This window comes from Mirounga angustirostris, unplaced genomic scaffold (assembly GCF_029215605.1).
Source record: "Mirounga angustirostris isolate CCGP_5_RB_7025 unplaced genomic scaffold, mMirAng1.0.hap1 SCAF_5, whole genome shotgun sequence".
Classification (NCBI taxonomy): Eukaryota; Metazoa; Chordata; class Mammalia; order Carnivora; family Phocidae; genus Mirounga; species Mirounga angustirostris.
This window is the reverse complement of record NW_026991713.1, coordinates 37407706-37424147: the sequence shown is the minus strand read 5'-3', so window position 1 is coordinate 37424147 and position 16442 is coordinate 37407706. Positions and strand designations below refer to the sequence as shown.

At 37.0% G+C, this 16442-nt stretch overlaps 1 protein-coding gene and 1 pseudogene across 5 annotated transcripts in view; both read right to left on the bottom strand.

Moving 5' to 3' along the window:
• Nucleotides 1-16442, bottom strand: part of PPFIA2 (PTPRF interacting protein alpha 2) — a 476257-nt gene that overhangs the window by 102740 nt on the left and 357075 nt on the right. For all 5 annotated transcript variants that reach the window (XM_064590837.1, XM_054506898.2, XM_054506899.2 and 2 more), the window contains 3 exons: nt 14501-14722; nt 2971-3117; nt 1844-1978 (listed from right to left, as the gene is read on the bottom strand). In XM_064590837.1, the coding sequence (XP_064446907.1) occupies nt 1844-1978; nt 2971-3117; nt 14501-14722 (504 nt within the window). The remainder of the gene's footprint in view (nt 1-1843; nt 1979-2970; nt 3118-14500; nt 14723-16442) is intronic.
• Nucleotides 16179-16339, bottom strand: LOC123845023 (U4 spliceosomal RNA; annotated as a pseudogene).

Genomic DNA, 16442 nt, shown 5'->3' with positions numbered 1-16442 from the left:
ACTGATAATTATTTTACACTAAAATTTTACAAGAGCTATTTTTATTATTAGCCACTCACCAAGCCCCTGAAAATAGTTCAATAACTCTTTATAGAAGTTCATGTTCCTCAAATGAAAAGCCTAAGTGTGTGTACATCCATACATGAGTAATTTAAAATGTGCTTTCAAAAAAATAGAATACTACTACTATATTTGCACATTTCTATATAATTTAGAGACTATTTCTCAAATAAATTTATCTTCATCTTAGAAATCACACATTTCTCAAATTGCCAGAAGGGTTTATGGTATGTCTATGACTACAGAAGGATTCAGATTGTAACATTACCCTAATCACACTAATGTTTTATTCAGCTAGTTATTCCAATACTCTGTAGACAAGCAACTATTCCAATACTTCCTAAGCCCTGCTCTACTTTGCAAATGTTTGCCTTTGCACTACCTGATTAATTACCCTATTTTAACCAGGAGGCATCAGTCTACTGTTCCTTTTTTTTTTTTTTTAAAGGTTTTATTTATTTATCTGAGAGAGAGAATGGGAGACAGAGAGCATGAGAGGGGGAGGGTCAGAGGAGGGAGCCCGATGTGGGACTCGATCCCGGGACTCCAGAATCATGACCTGAGCCGAAGGCAGTTGCTTAACCAACTGAGCCACCCAGGCGCCCCTACTGTTCCTCTTTAATCATTTACTTTTTCAGGAAAGTGAACATGTGTGCCTGCTTTTATATTGCTAATATCAATTGTATTGGATAATCCCGAATGCCAGAATTTGTATCTTGCAGTTCACATATCTATCTTACCCATTTATTATAGTGGGACGGAAAACTTAGCACATAGCAAAGAGTGCATGAATATCTAAAATGTGTGAAAATTTGGGGGTGCCTGGGTAGCTCAGTCAGTTAAGCAGCCAACTCTTGGTTTTGGCTCAGATCATGATCTCATGGTCCTGAGATTGAGCCCCATGTCAGGCTCTGTGCTAAACTGAACATGGAGCCTAGGATTCACTCTCTTCTCCCTGTGCCCCTCACCCCTGCTCTCTCTCTCTCAAATAATTAACAATTTTTAAAATGTCTGTACATTTTTGAACTGATATTAAAAGTAAAACATGCTTTTAGTGAGCAAATCTAAACTTGCATTGTAGTGATAACAGACATACACTTGGAAGCAATGTCCATTTCCACTTGACTGTGAAAGGTTAGAATAGTCATTTTAACACTATAATGGTGGCAAAATTCTAAAATATGCAGACAGTTGCAGACTCTAACAGCCATAACATGGCAGATAATTTTGAACATCCCTCAGATTATTTTTGAATTTAATTGGTTCAGGAGAAATTGTAACTATTAAAATCACCTTCTGACTAATGACTTTAGAATTTAGACTTCTACAAATCTAACCTCCAATTTCTAACAAATTTTTTCATACTATAGTCAGAATGCAATCAACTGCTTATGATATTTCCTACATTTTTAATACCAATTTATATTAAGCCTATTAAATTATCATGGCTTATCTACATACATATTAAATATCATCATTATTTATTTATATTTGGTGATTATTCTCATGTGCAAATATTATCATGGAAAATTAACTATAACGATGTGAAATTTTGTATTTACTACTGTTTAAATAGGCAGAGGTATCATCACATTCATATGTGTATCATTCATGGCAGCATTAAATAAGATATATAATATGAAACATTCATCTAACCAACAAAACCAATATGGTAGATTAAATAAACTTAAATTTCATAAAACCTAAAGAAAATCTATAGATTCCATCTGGCTTACTAGTCATTTCTGTAAGTATATCTAGGTTGACTGTCTTATCGCAGTACCTTTGTCAAGGCTGCAATTCTCTGAGCCAGTTCAGCCTCTACTTCAGGTAAGGTCTCGGCTTTTCTCATAGTCTGCTGCAACTTTTGCTCAGCCAGCTCAAGACGCTCTTGTAACTGTCTGTTCTTCTCTTCCATCTGAAATGGGATGGAAAAAGAGATGCTCACAGAGTCACTGTGAGGATAACAAACACCAGCCCCTTGGGGCTTTGGGCTTCAGCCATTATTCTAGACTTAAAATCTGCCACTACCATACCTGGGCTATGCAAAGAGATGACTGTATTCGTATTTTCTTATCTTACTTAATCACATTCCTCAATAAAATTTAGCACATTAAAAAATAGAAAAGCTCTTACCAATGGCAGCAAAAAGAAAAAAAAAGTTACTAGTGAGTATAAACCTGGAAAAATGGATTATAATTCAATACGAAGACTTCAGATGTACCATGATCGCATAATATTGAAAATTATAGTATTAACCCGAGTGGGAGAGGGAATGTAGTACAATGGTTAAGGGTCCGGGCTCTAGAGAGAGGTTTGACAAAATTTTTTTCTCTGAAAGACCAGAAAATAAATACTTTAGGCTTTGTGTATTATTTAGTCTCTGTTCCAACTACTTAATTCTACCACTGCAGCACAAAAATGGTCACAGACTGTTAAATAAATGGGTGTGGTTTATTTGTAAAACAGAGCCATAGTTTTGGCACATGGGCCATAGTTTGTCCACTCCTGCTCTAGAGTCAAATAGACTTAGGCCTCCGCTAATAACTGGCAATTACCAGATGTGTGACCTTGGAAAAGGTTTCATGTCTCTGAACCTTAGTGCCTCAGTATAATTGTGCTTACTTCACAGGTGATGGTTAGATTTAAGTGAGGTAATACATGTTAACTGTTTAGCAGTTTCTGGCTCATGTCTAGATCCAAAGTAAATATTAAAAGTAATTATTTTTATTATTATTAAGACAAATTTATAAATTATATCCTGAAAATCACACCTGTCTAGTCAGTTCTACTCTAAATTTTAGATAATGGTTGATTGCCAAGAAATACCATATTTTATTTACTCCATGTTTTGTGAGAATGATTAGAACACACACGGACAAGAACAAAACCAAGATAGAGATACTCAACCTGCCGTAGGATGGCCTCTTTATTTGCTAACTCATTTTCTAGTTTATCATTCATGTCATGTATGGAGGTAGATTCTCTCTGAGCACTGAGGTAACGCTTCTCAAGGGTTGTGATTCTTTCTTCCATATCTTCCTTCTGTGCCATGGCCTACAATTAAAATAAATTAATTAAAATCAGATTTTCAGATAATGTACTGTCTTGTTATTTAAATAAAATAGTAAAATTTAAAAGCTATTTTTTTGAAGTAATATTCATTCCTTTCTTTTCAAGGAAGGTATGCAAGATTTCTTGTGAATTTTCCCAATACCATCAGAATTCTTACATCTTGGGTTAATGAAGTTTCCCTCTCTGAGAATGCAGTGGAGTACATGAAACTACCTGTTGTAGAACTGGCATTCTTAGAAAAGAAGTGACAGCTAAATTAGCTTGTTATATAGTAAAGATAAGTACAATTATGGGTAGAGTTGTAAACCATAAAGGTGAAATGGTGGCTACTGTTCCAAACTGCAAAGCAATCTTTAAGGTTAACCAATATCATCAGTATTTTCATCTTCAGATATAAGTAAAAGTAACTCAACAGTTAAAAAAAGAGACCAAAAAAAAAAAAAAAGTAAATTTGAGTCATATTCACAAATGGATCGACCAACTGACTTTGGAACTTAACCGTTTTCCTTGTCATATATATTCCAATTAAAAGAAGAATTTAAAGAACTCAATGAACACAAATCTCTAGGGAAAAATAAACTATCAGTGCAAATGGAGAAAACCTTGGCATTAATTATATTCTAAACAATAATTTTTAAACCATCTAAATTCAAAGATTATATGGAAATAATCTTATCTTCCTAACAGCTTACATGAAAATTTATTAGTAGGTGGATAACCTACTTTTTAAAAAAGATATTAATTTTTTTTTTTTTTGGACATCCCAGAAAGAGCACCTTTACTAAACAGAAAACAAAATGTTTGTCAGGAATCTGACCAAATACACAAAGCAGCAGGTAAGATTCCTGAGAGAAAAGAAAGACTCCCAATGGAACATAAATAGATCCCCTTCAAAGTACACATATTTCACAGGAGTGTGTACATATATATGTAATATATTAAAAGAAATTTGGTTTCTACCCCAAGATGTTATGCAGAAATAATAAATCAATCTCTCATCTGAGATTTGGGAAGTGCAGAGGCTGCAGCCACGTTACTAAGCAGGTGTGCACCCCACTCCCGCACACACTTCCCCTCTGTACAAGATACACTTGCTGGGAGGGTGCTGAGGCGGGCGCTTCTCTCTGCCCCAGCCCCTAGCCCCAACAGATCCAGTGTTTGTAGAAGAGCGAGCCAGGGAAGGCAGGTCTCTGTGGGGCCCCCAGAGCCCAGGAGCTGGGGGCAGGCAGGTGGCCAAAGCCTGAGGCCACCTGCCTGGAAGGGGACCTTGGCCCTGGGGTAAAAGGGAATTGCTTGGGACCCCGAGGAATGGCGTGGCCACATTCCCAGTTTTCAGCAGCAATCCTCATTCTGGGGTCTCCCCAAGGTCCACAAGCTCTTTGTAGTTTGGCCAGTCTGGACTTCTCCTAGGGTCAAATGGCTTTTAGGAAGAGGGCACAGAGTTTCCAGAGCCACGAGGGCTTGGCCATGTGAACCTGTGTGTTTGCACACACGCACATACAACCAGACGTGCTTTAAGAGAGGTTGACAAGTTGCAAACGAATGTTCTGCCGTGAAGCGCTCAAATAGTGTCTACTCTGTGGTCAGAAGTGAGCTTCATGGAAAAACTGAGAGTTCTTCCCCGAAGGTCAGGAACATGACAGGGATGCCCACTCTCACCACTTTTGTTCAACATAGTACTAGAAGTTTGAGCCTCAGCAATCAGACAACAAAAAGAAATAAAAGGCATTCAAATTGGCAAAGAAGAAGTCAAACTCTCACTCTTCCAGATGACATACTTTATGTGGAAAACCCAAAAGACTTCACCCCAAAATTGCTAGCACTCATACAGCAATTCAGCAACATGGCAGGATATAAAATCAATGCAGAGAAATCAGTGGCATTTCTATACAGTAACAATGAAACAGAAGAAAGAGAAATTAAGGAATCGATGCCATTTACAATTGTACCAAAAACCATAAGATACGTAGGAATAAACCTAACCAAAGAGGCAAAGGATCTGTACTCTAAAAACTATAAAACACTTATTAAAGAAATTGAGGAAGAGGCAAAAAAAATGAAAAAACATTCCATGCTCATGGGTTGGAAGAATAAATATTGTGAAAATGTCTACGCTACCCAGAGCAATCTATACATTCAATGCAATTCCTATTAAAATACCATCGACATTTTTCACAGAGCTGGAACAAATAATCCTAAAATTTGTACGGAACGAGAAAAAACCCCGAATAGCCAGAGGAATGTTGAAAAAGAAAAGCAAAGCTGGTGGCATCACAATTCCGGACTTTAAGCTCTATTACAAAGCTGTAACCATCAAGACATTATGGTACTGGCACAAAAACAGACACATAGATCAGTGGAACAGAATAGAAAACCCAGAAATGGACCCTCAACTCTATGGTCAGCTAATCTTCAACAAAGCAGGAAAGAATGTCCAATGGAAAAAAGACAGTCTCTTCAACAAACAGTATTGGGAAAACTGGACAGCCACATACAGAAGAATGAAACTGGACCATTTCCTTACACCACACACAAAAATAGACTCAAAATGGTTGAAAGACCTAAATGTGAGACAGTAGTCCATCAAAATCCTAGAGGAGAACACAGGAAGCAACCTCTGTGACCTCGGCCACAGCAACTTCTTATTAGACATGTCTCCAAAAGCAAGGGAAACAAAAGCAAAAATGAACTATTGGGACTTCATCAAGATAAAAAGCTTCTGCACAGCAAAAGAAACAGTCAACAAACCTAAAAGGCAACCTACAGAAATGGAGAAGATATTCGCAAATGACGTATCAGGTAAAGGGCTAGTATCCAAGATCTATAAAGAACTCAAACTCAACACCCAAAAACCAAACAATCCAGTCGAGAAATGGGCAGAAGACATTCTTCTCCTAAGAAGACATACAAATGGCCAACAGACACATGAAAAAAATGCTCAACATCACTTGGCATCAGGGAAATCCAAATCAAAACCACAATGAGATACCACTGCACACCAGTCAGAATGGCTAAAATTAACAAGTCAGCAAACAACAAATGTTGGTGAGGATGTGGAGAAAGGGGAACCCTCTTACACTGTTGGTGGGAATGCAAACTGGTGCAGCCACTGTGGAAAACAGTATGAAGGTTCCTCAAGAAGCTAACAATAGAGGGCGCCTGGGTGGCTCAGTCGTTAAGCATCTGCCTTCGGCTTAGGTCATGATCCCAGGGTCCTGGGATTGAGTCCCACATTGGGCTCCCTGCTCAGCGGGAAGCCTGCTTCTCCCTCTCCCACTCTCCCTGCTTGTGTTCCCTCTCTCGCTGTCTCTCTCTCTGTTAAAAAATAAATAAAATCTTAAAAATAAAAAAAAAGAAGCTAAAAATAGAGCTACCTATGACTCAGCAATTGCACTACTAGGTATTTATCCCAAAGATACAAATGTAGTGATCTGAAGGGGCACCTGCACCCCAATGTCCACAATAGCCAAACTATGGAAAGAGCCCAGATGTCCACCGACAGATGAATGGATAAAGAAGATGTGGTGTATATATACAATGGAATATTACTCAGCCATCAGAAAGGATGAAATCTTACCATTTACATCGACATGGACAGAACTGGAGGGTATTATGCTGAGCAAAATAAGTCAATCAGAGAAAGACAATTATCATATAGTTTCATGCATATGAGGAATATAAGAAACAGTGCAGAGGCTCATAGGGGAAGGGAGGGGAAAAATGGAATGGGAAGAAATCAGAGAGGAAGACAAACCATGAGAGATTCTTTTAACTATGGGAAAGAAACTGAGGGTTGTTGGAGGGGAGGTGGGAAGGGAAATGAGGTAACTGAGTGACGGGCATTAAGGAGGGCACGTGATATGATGAGCACTGGGTGTTATATGCAACTGAGGAATTACTGCATTCTACTTCTGAAACTAATGATGTTCTATGTGTTGGCTAATTGAATTTAAATTAAAAAAAAAAAAAAAGGTGAGTTTCATGGGCCTGATGTGGTTTCCTGATAATGTGGGGAGCTTCTTTGCATAAGGAGCCTAAAATTGATGTGATGGTGGTGGCTTCCATGTATTACTACCCAAATTTCTTTGATCAGTCTTCCTAATCAGTTCTTTCGGTCCTCTCCTTTAGGACCCAGAGCCAGTCCTGCCATATGCACAGAGCAGATAAATTTTCTTCCATTCTTCCAAAAGAAATAGAAGCCCTTAAATGGATAATCCCTCAATGTCTCGGTCTTCCCTCACCACCAACTGGAAATAACCACATGCACAAATCATTAACTTCTAGCTCTCAGTTTAGAACAGGTGTTCCACCCTCTCTCAAAGTTTAATCATTATCTGTGCTCAACATTTTACGTCTTTTCTGTTTTTAGGATCTTGATCACCTTTTTTGTCTTGGATTTTCAAAATGATAGTAGAAGTAAATCCCACAAATACAGCAGAAACAATGAGCAGGCTTATAGATAAGGCTGTACAGAACAGAGGTGGATGGTAGAAGAAAAAGGAATGATTCAAAGAAAATAAGAAAAAGAATGATAAATTATCTGCTTGACCACTGACCATAACTGAATTGAAATCATAGAATTTACTAATCTGGTAGAGTGGGTGGAAAGATACACCATAGTTTTAAAAACAAGTAAGCAAAGTAATGTATCAAGTAATTAATAAAATCTTAGAAAAACAAAAAGCTGTACAACAATAGGAAATACTATAATGGGAAACCACCACTTGGATCAGTTGTGAGAATTATTTACATAGACATAATAATGGTGATACTAAATGTGATTTTGAGGTAATTGTAGTGGAAGGATGGGTGGAAGAGACAGGAAGAGAGAGAATAAAAGAGCTAAAATCCTCATATAATAGCAAGGCACAGATTAAGTTTAAATAAGAGAGAAAATAGCACAAGTAACAGCTAAAGGATTGGAGTTAAGACCCTCAGGCAAGTAAGATGGGAAGTGGGTGGGCACTCTCTATGTACGTGTGTGTTTGTGTGTACGTATTTAGATTTGTACCCTCTTACATTATTTGACTTTGAAAAATTGTATGTATAGAAAAATTAAAAGCAATTAAAAAACAATATTTCTACCATGAAACCCACCACGCTTGCCTGCCCTGCCTACCCACAAATCAGATTTTCTTCTTAGAATCATCCTTCAAATCTTCACCCTAACTCCCCACTTAATAGCCTAACCTGCTATTGGTCTTTTTCCTGCTTCCACATTCTCTAACCTGCTGACAAAGAGAAAATACGAAATGCCAGTCTGATCATACTGCTTCTTGGCTTAAATACCTTTATATGTTTAACCCCCCCAACCCCCTCCCCCCATCTTCAGTGAAAATCTGAGCTACAAAGCCTGGAAAACAAATAGCTTCCTGACCTAACACTTCTCTCTCTATGTACTGGGATGAATAGCATACCCCCTGCCCTCCTAAAAAAAATTCATGTCCACCTAGAACCTGTGAATGTGACCTTATTTACAAATAGGGTTTTACAGATGTAATCAAGTTAAGATGGTATTATATAAGATAGGGTGGACCTTAAATCCAGTGACTGGTGTTCTTACAAGGAGAGGCAGATTTGGAGACACACAGACATACTGAGGAAAAAGGCAATGTTAAGAGAGAAGCAGACTGTAGTTATACTGCTATCAGCCAGGAACAGAAGGATTGCCAGCAACCAGCGGAGGCTAGAAGAGGCAAAGAAGCATTCTTCGCTAGAGTCTTTAGAGGGCATATGGCCCTGCTGACACCTTCACTTCAGACTTGGAGCTTCCAGAACCATGAAAAAATAAATTACTGTTGTTTTGAGCCACCCAGTTTGTGGTAATTTGTTACAGGAGCCCTAAGAAACTAATGCACTCTGTGACTTCATTTCCGCCTGGAATGCATTTTTATTACCTTCTTCTGGGTCTACTGACCTTCAAGACCCAACTAAAGATTACTTGGTTATTATATTAATATTAAAGATCAGATCAATTAATCCATCAATTTGGCAAAAATTACCCAGACTATTTTTTTCAACATTATCTACACATCTCTAGATTTTAGCCAACACAAACAAAAGCTACTATTTAAAAAGCTTTTATTTTAAATTTTGACTTCTTCAATTCTAGAATATTATTTTTTGCCTAATGAGGATAGAGTTTATCATCTTAGAGAATTCTTTCAGAGTACTGTATTCTGTTAATTTCATTTTCATAAAGAATTCTGGGAACATTATGTCGATTTTGTAGCCCAAAAAGAAAATCCTGAATCTAGCCTACATATATAAACTTCTAACTAAATTATAATAGCAATAAATTCAGTTAAAGACATATACAGGTTTCCTGAGAACATGAGCATTGGAGTAGCACATATTGGCTCCAAGTCCCAGTTTTTGCTATTCATTAACTCAGTTACCATGGAAAAATGTTGATTACATTTTCTATAACTCACCTTTTTTCTTTTGTCTGTTTTTTTTTTTTTTTTGGTTTGTTTGCTTCTTTGTTTTGTTTTTTGGTTTTGGATGGGATATTAATCTGTACCACACAACATTGTTGCGATACAAAATTTTAAGTGCCTTGTGTGGTCTTATGCATAATACACACTCCATAAATAATAGCTACTTTTTTATTATTAATTACTGTTGTGCCTCTAATTAGCTGATCTGACTCTATGGCATATATTGCATGCAGAAGTCATTGTATAGACTTTGCTACTGCATTTTTGATTCAGTGATTCATGTGGGAGATTCAATTTTTAACTGCAAGCTGTGTTGCCAAAAATAAATTTTGAATTTACAAGTCTGAGAAATATCTTTTCCCTGCATGTCACTTGGAAATTCTAAAAAAGGAAGCTTTTTCTAGTCTCTAAAAACTGCTGCCTAAAAAGAGAAAAACAGCGTAAAGATTCAATTATCTTTTGACCTGAAGTTTGTGTACAAAATTCATTTTATTGTATCAAATAAATATAACTCTATAGTAATGTAGATCTAGTAAACTAAAAAATATAACTCCATGTTTCAGATCATAGAAAAGACAAAATTGATATGTATTCATTTAATCACTAAGGAATTTTTTAAGAACTCTTAACCGGAAGTTGGAAAGATAAGTTGGTTTAATTCACAAAACAATATATAATTTAAAAACATCATAGAAAATTCTAATTCTTTGCATACCTATATATTTAATAAAATGTTATTATCCAATACCCAATTAGTAGCTATCTTGATAAAAAAAAGTGGAGAGCTAGGGGCGCCTGGGTGGCTCAGTTTGTTAAGCATCTGCCTTTGGCTCAGGTCATGATCCTAGGGTCCTGGGATCAAGCCCCATATTGGGCTCCCAGCTCAGTGGGAAGCCTGCTTCTCTTTCTCTCTCTCTCTCTGCAGCTCCCCCTGCTTGTGCTCTTTCTCTCTCTCTGTCAAATAAATAAATAAAATCTTAAAAAAAAAAAGCGGAGAGCTAAGCCTGCTATAAGATTATCTACGTTTTCTAATATGTGGACTATGCTTAGTGTTAATCCAGCCCCCTACTCTTATAGGTCACAGTCAATTTAAGGAGCAAATAAGACAAAACTTCAAACAAAAGTAAATTTTAAATAGATTTATTTCTTGACAAAGAATAATGACAAAAATATACTCTAAAGCCATTAATGAAATATACTTACACAATTCATTTTAGATATATTAGGCTGTCCTCACATGCAAAGCAAAATGCACTCAGTTTTTAATTACATCGTCAGTTTTTCTTATTCCCTATTTTTCCTTAATTAATTGAACAAATATGCATCGCTTATATAATGCATACATACTATGTTAGCAATGCTATAGGGGTAGACAAGAAGAATCACTTTTCTAGTTTCCTACTAAAAAACTTGCAATCTAGTAGACCTTGTGTGCCCATCGCCCACGAGTACATTATCAGTCAGGAAAACAAAAGCAGAGGCTGAAGTTTTGAGCGTTAAGTGATACCTTTTTAAAGTACATGATTTTCACACCTTACTGGAAAGAAAGAGCAAAAGATTGATTATTTGGGCAGTTAATAGTGCAGCTGCATTTTTTATATTAGTGTTATCACTGATGAATGATTCTATTTCATTGATTTTGGAAGCTGCTCATAGCGGAAGAAGCACAAGTTTTGAAGCTGGGCTGATCCTGTGTCTTCCTGGTGCAGGGAGTGGGGCAGGGGGAGAGGGGTTGGAAGAAGTGGGGTGCTGGGGAAGGCAGTGCATGTGCCTTTGACAAGTCACTTTACCTCACTTGAGAAAAATGGGGATAATGACAAGTACCTTCTGGATAGGACCAATGTAAGAAATTAGAGAAATTAAATGCAATGCACCCGTAATAGTTTTCATGGTTGATCCTCAAGAAATTCCTAGCAGTAAGCCAGGGCCTTGTGGTCTGTGACCTGAACCTTTTTGGAAATGTTCTATTTGGCCTTCACAGTGTCCTTAACACACACACACACATACCACACATGATATATCCAGAAAGGCAGGCAGAGTATAGGTACCTTGTCCAGGTCTCATTAACTCTACCACTTCCTATGTTGCATGTTTGCTGCCTAATGTGTTATACATTTATATTGCCAGCCTGGCTCTTGAAACATTTGTTTGCAACCTCCCTTTAGAGGTGAATGATGAAAGATATTCTTTTCTCATGAATCTCTTCTAAAATATAACTACATAAAAATTTTTACAGCTGATAAGATTTGTTGTATTTTAAAAGAATTCCAGGTGATAGCAGAACTCCTTACCAACTAGAAAAGGTTCCTCATAAAAGAAACGTGGCATCAGATGATCGATATTTTCCATCTGACTTAGCTCTTTGTCACCTACAACCAAAGACTATGGGAGAATTAAGGGGTTATTTTTACATAAACAATAAGAAAGGGGAACTGGAGATACTGGGCTCTACCTGTGACACTGGATTAGATAAACATGAAGAGACAAGGTAGGAGAGGATTGCTAGATGAAAGGAAAACAGCTAAGTCTCTGGGACTAAGACAATGAAGAAATTACAAAGAGTGAGAGCTCAAGAAAAAACGTTGATGCTTTACTAGCCAGAAATCTTAGTGTTTCCAAACAGGGATATAGAAGAGTGGCAAACCTTCAGCTATTTTATAAATTCTCTGACTTTGGGTTGGAAGGAATGAAAATGAGAGATGTATCTTTGAACGATCAATTCATATAAAGGTGTAGAGAACACAGTATCATCATTTGTGTGGTAGTAAAGCCGTCTCGCACTTCATGGATCATCTATCTTTTTCTGAGACAGTAGATACTGTTTTAGTACACATTCTAATCTCATCTGTGCCTTTTGATATTTACACCAAACACTTATAAATATCCATTCTCTCAACAAATAGTTTTTGAATGCCTATTATTATATGCCCAGTAGTTGTGTAGGTGATTAGAATAAAACAGTGAACAAAACAAGACAAAACAAAAATTCCCAGCCCTTATGAATCTTTATGTACAGTGGAGAGGGGGTATATGACAAACAAGTAAATCAGTATAGTACATATTGTGTCAGATGGCAGTAAGGGCTATGAGATAAAACAAAGAAAATGAAAGAAGAGGGAGAGTATATATGTGCAAATAACAAGGTTAGGGAACACTTCACTGAGAAGAAAACATTTGCGCAAAAGGAAGAGGGAAAAGAAAATGCAACAGAATAGGTGTGGCTAGTTTGAGAGGCCATCTTCACTGAACAGATTGGGATGAAGGAGTAGGAGGTGATTTCGAAGAGGTCAGGAAGGTGGTAGTGGAGATCGCACATGGCTTGTAGGCCACTGCAAGGACTTGGATTTTATTGTAAGTAGGGTACATAGCCATTGAAGCAGGAAATTAACTTGAGCTGACTTACATTATAAAAAGTCACTCAGGCTGCCATGTTGAGTATAGACTGAAGTGGGTCAACAGCGGGAGGAGGACCAGCCAGGAGACTATTGTGATAATCCAGTGAGAGATGATGGTTGTGTGGAATAAGGAAGAGCCATGAATACTTCGAGAAGAGGTCACATTATTGATATCCTGAAGTTGGAAGTAATAGATTTATGGCTGAATCAAATGAAGTGTGAGTGAAACAGAGGTACCAAGGACAGCTCCAAGGTTTTTTGATCTGAGTAAGGATAATGGCCTTGGGGACAGCTGGGATGTGTAAGACTACAAGAAAGTCTGGTTTCTTGGGGGTGGGAGGATAATAGGAAAACAGTCCTGAATATGTTAATTTTGAGAATATGTTAATTTTCCAGGCATCTGGCAATCAGGATATAGGATATGCTGGAGATACAAATTGAGAGTCATAAGGCTGTGGGTGGTTTTTGGAGCCATGAGACTGCATGAACTTAGCAGACGAGTGAAGGTAGACTGAGAAGGGAAGGCACCACAAGTCTAGGGAAAGTAGAACCAATGAAGGAGCCTGAGAGGAGGGTAGAAAGTAAAGATGGATGAAAATCAGAGGAGTATAGGGTGCTTTTAGCCAAGTGAAGAATTATTACGGGGAGTGATGATTAGATCCAGTGCAGCATTCAACAACACGGAAATTAGCAATGACTTTGGTAAGAACAGTTTTGATGGGATGTTAGAGGCAAAGAATGTAAAATGGGCTCAAGAGGGAATGGGAAGAAAAGAAATGAATATATGCAATAGAGTCAACTTCAATAACAACTAGTTAATTATATACGAAAAATATTTAAAAAGATAAAAAATATGTAATTTAAAAGAATATGTAAAAATGAAAAAGGTGAAAGGTTACCAAATAAAATTTCCACAAATACAGGTAATTTTCTTTTTAATTAATAGAGCGAAAAGTGAGATTCTAAGTATTTCACCTTAGCTGGTAAGATGATTAGGTGAGGTTACAAATAAAACATCTCCTTGTATCTTTTTGCAGTAACTTTGAAGTACTCTATTAAATAGATGAAGTGACGTTATGTCTAGGAAGAACCAAAGATATAGAGAAAGAAAGGTTCCCACATTCACATTCACTGGCACTCACAGAAACAACACCAAAATAAAAGGGGGAAAATATAAAGTAGCGAGTTTGAGTATTCCTATATGCTAAGAGTGTGGCAATTCATTATTCATACCCACGTCTAAAGTTATTTAAAATTAGCAGCTTAAAAATGTTAAAAATTCATTACAAACTACAGAAAGTTTTTACCCTGTCTGTAACTTGATACCAAATTTTCTTTGTATACCTATTTAAAGGTTGATGAAGTAAACTCTTTCTTGCCTTTGTGGACACGTTTTGTAACTAATACAGTGCATCCCAAACCATGGTCTTCTGCGATGTAAACATTATATGCCATTAGAGGAGATTTGGAGAAAGCTTCTCAGAAGCAGGGTTCAGAAAGCAAAGGCGGAAAGTGTTGTGAATCACTTACCTCCCTAATGTCCCTTTGATACTTAGTGTTCATTTCTTCAGTTTTAACGAGATCCTTTCTTGCTGTCTCTGCTTCCTGTTCCACCTCCCCCACTCGGGAAGAAAGGGCTGCTAAACGTTCTTTCATTTGAGCCATTTCATAGTTTTGCTTTTCAAGCAATTCTTGTAGTTCGACTATGTGACTAGTTTCATCAGTTGAGTCTATAGAACCATTGGACAAACGCTGCAGGAAACGAAAAAGAAATGGCACTTGGGATATTCTCCATCTTCAATTTAAAATTCATGAACTTAAATGAAACTGATAGAGCTTTCACAGTGAGAAATAAGAACTCTAACTAGTTTTGAAGAAAAACTAAGTTTTTAGGAAAACTCTTAACAGACATTAAATATAAAGGTAGATCAGTAATTTTCAAATAGCTTAACAGATGCATTTGAATTGGAAGCTGTAAATATATATATATATTAACTTCACACAAAACACTGGTGTATCCTAAACATTTAATAAATGGCAGCTATTATTTTATCAATTATATTCAAAAGTTATTATAAACAATATTTTACTTATATAAACAGTATATTATTACTAAGTAATACGAAAGAAGACAGAAACTGTAATATTTTCTATTTTTATTCAAGATCCTGTGTGCATTTGCCAAGTTTTATTTTCAATGACACTCCAAAAGAACTTACACACATTTTTCTTTTAAAGAAGGTTATTCCCGGTATGAATCTGACCTAGCTGGAACAAAAGTGTAATGTAAAAAAAGCCTTGATTTCTATATTGCTAAGAACATAAAAGTCCTGAGTGCACACAACCCACAGGAAGGAGGCTTAAGAGGATTAAATACTTTGAGACTGATTTCCCCCCTTGCTGCCTAGAAACAGGGTGACCCATGTGTTCAGAAGCATGTCCTACAGCCCAGCTGCATTGGAGAAGCTTTGTGGTGAAGACAGTGCAACCACTGGGGACAAACAGCACTAAAAGAAAAAGAGAAATGAAGGCGGGGAAATCGTGGGGGAGATGAACCATGAGAGACTATGGACTCTGAGAAACAAACTGAGGGTTCTAGAGGGGAGGGGTTGGGGGGATGGGTTAGCCTGGTGATGGGTATTAAGGAGGGCACATACTGCATGGAGCACTGGGTGTTATACGCAAACAATGAGTCATGGAACACTACATCAAAAACTAATGATGTAATGTATGGTGATTAACATAACATAATAAAATTTTAAAAAAAAGAAAGAAAAAGGGCAAAACTAAGTCAAAATAAGAAAATGATGATGCACTTTGCTTTAATCTAGATGCAAATAACGAATGCCAAATTAAAAAAAGATAAACATAAAAAAAGAAATAAGTTGAGAGAAAGCAAAGAAAGTACAGTTAATTTTGCTATAGTGCTTGTTTGGAAAACATGCATCTGTTTTAATACAACAGATACAAGAAACAATTTGAATATTATATAAATTTTGCGTTGTCTTTTTTTAATACATTGAAGTATAGTTGACAAGCGATGTTACGTTAGTTTCAGGTGTACAACGTAATGATTGGACAGCTCTGCATGTTATACTATGCTCTAAATTTTGTGTTTTCTTATGCACTATTCATTCCTGAGAATCAGTGGCTAACCACAGAAACCTATAACTAACTGAACTGAGCTTTGTAGGAATACACAAAATAGACACATGCACGTTCCTCAAACATCTAACATCACCTCAGTTTACCACATGCTTTGAGTCAAACCACCCCCAACTGTGTTATAATTTTCTGTCTGATTTCAATTAGCAATAATCGCGCCTCGGATAAACCTCATTGGCTGCGATACTGCCACTGAGCAAAGCTTTCCTGTCTGATTTCAAATACCCCTCCTTCCACCACTTCATATAATGCACAAACCCTGAGACACATCCAACACCCAAACTTCAGGTCTTTTTCCAAGTAAAGA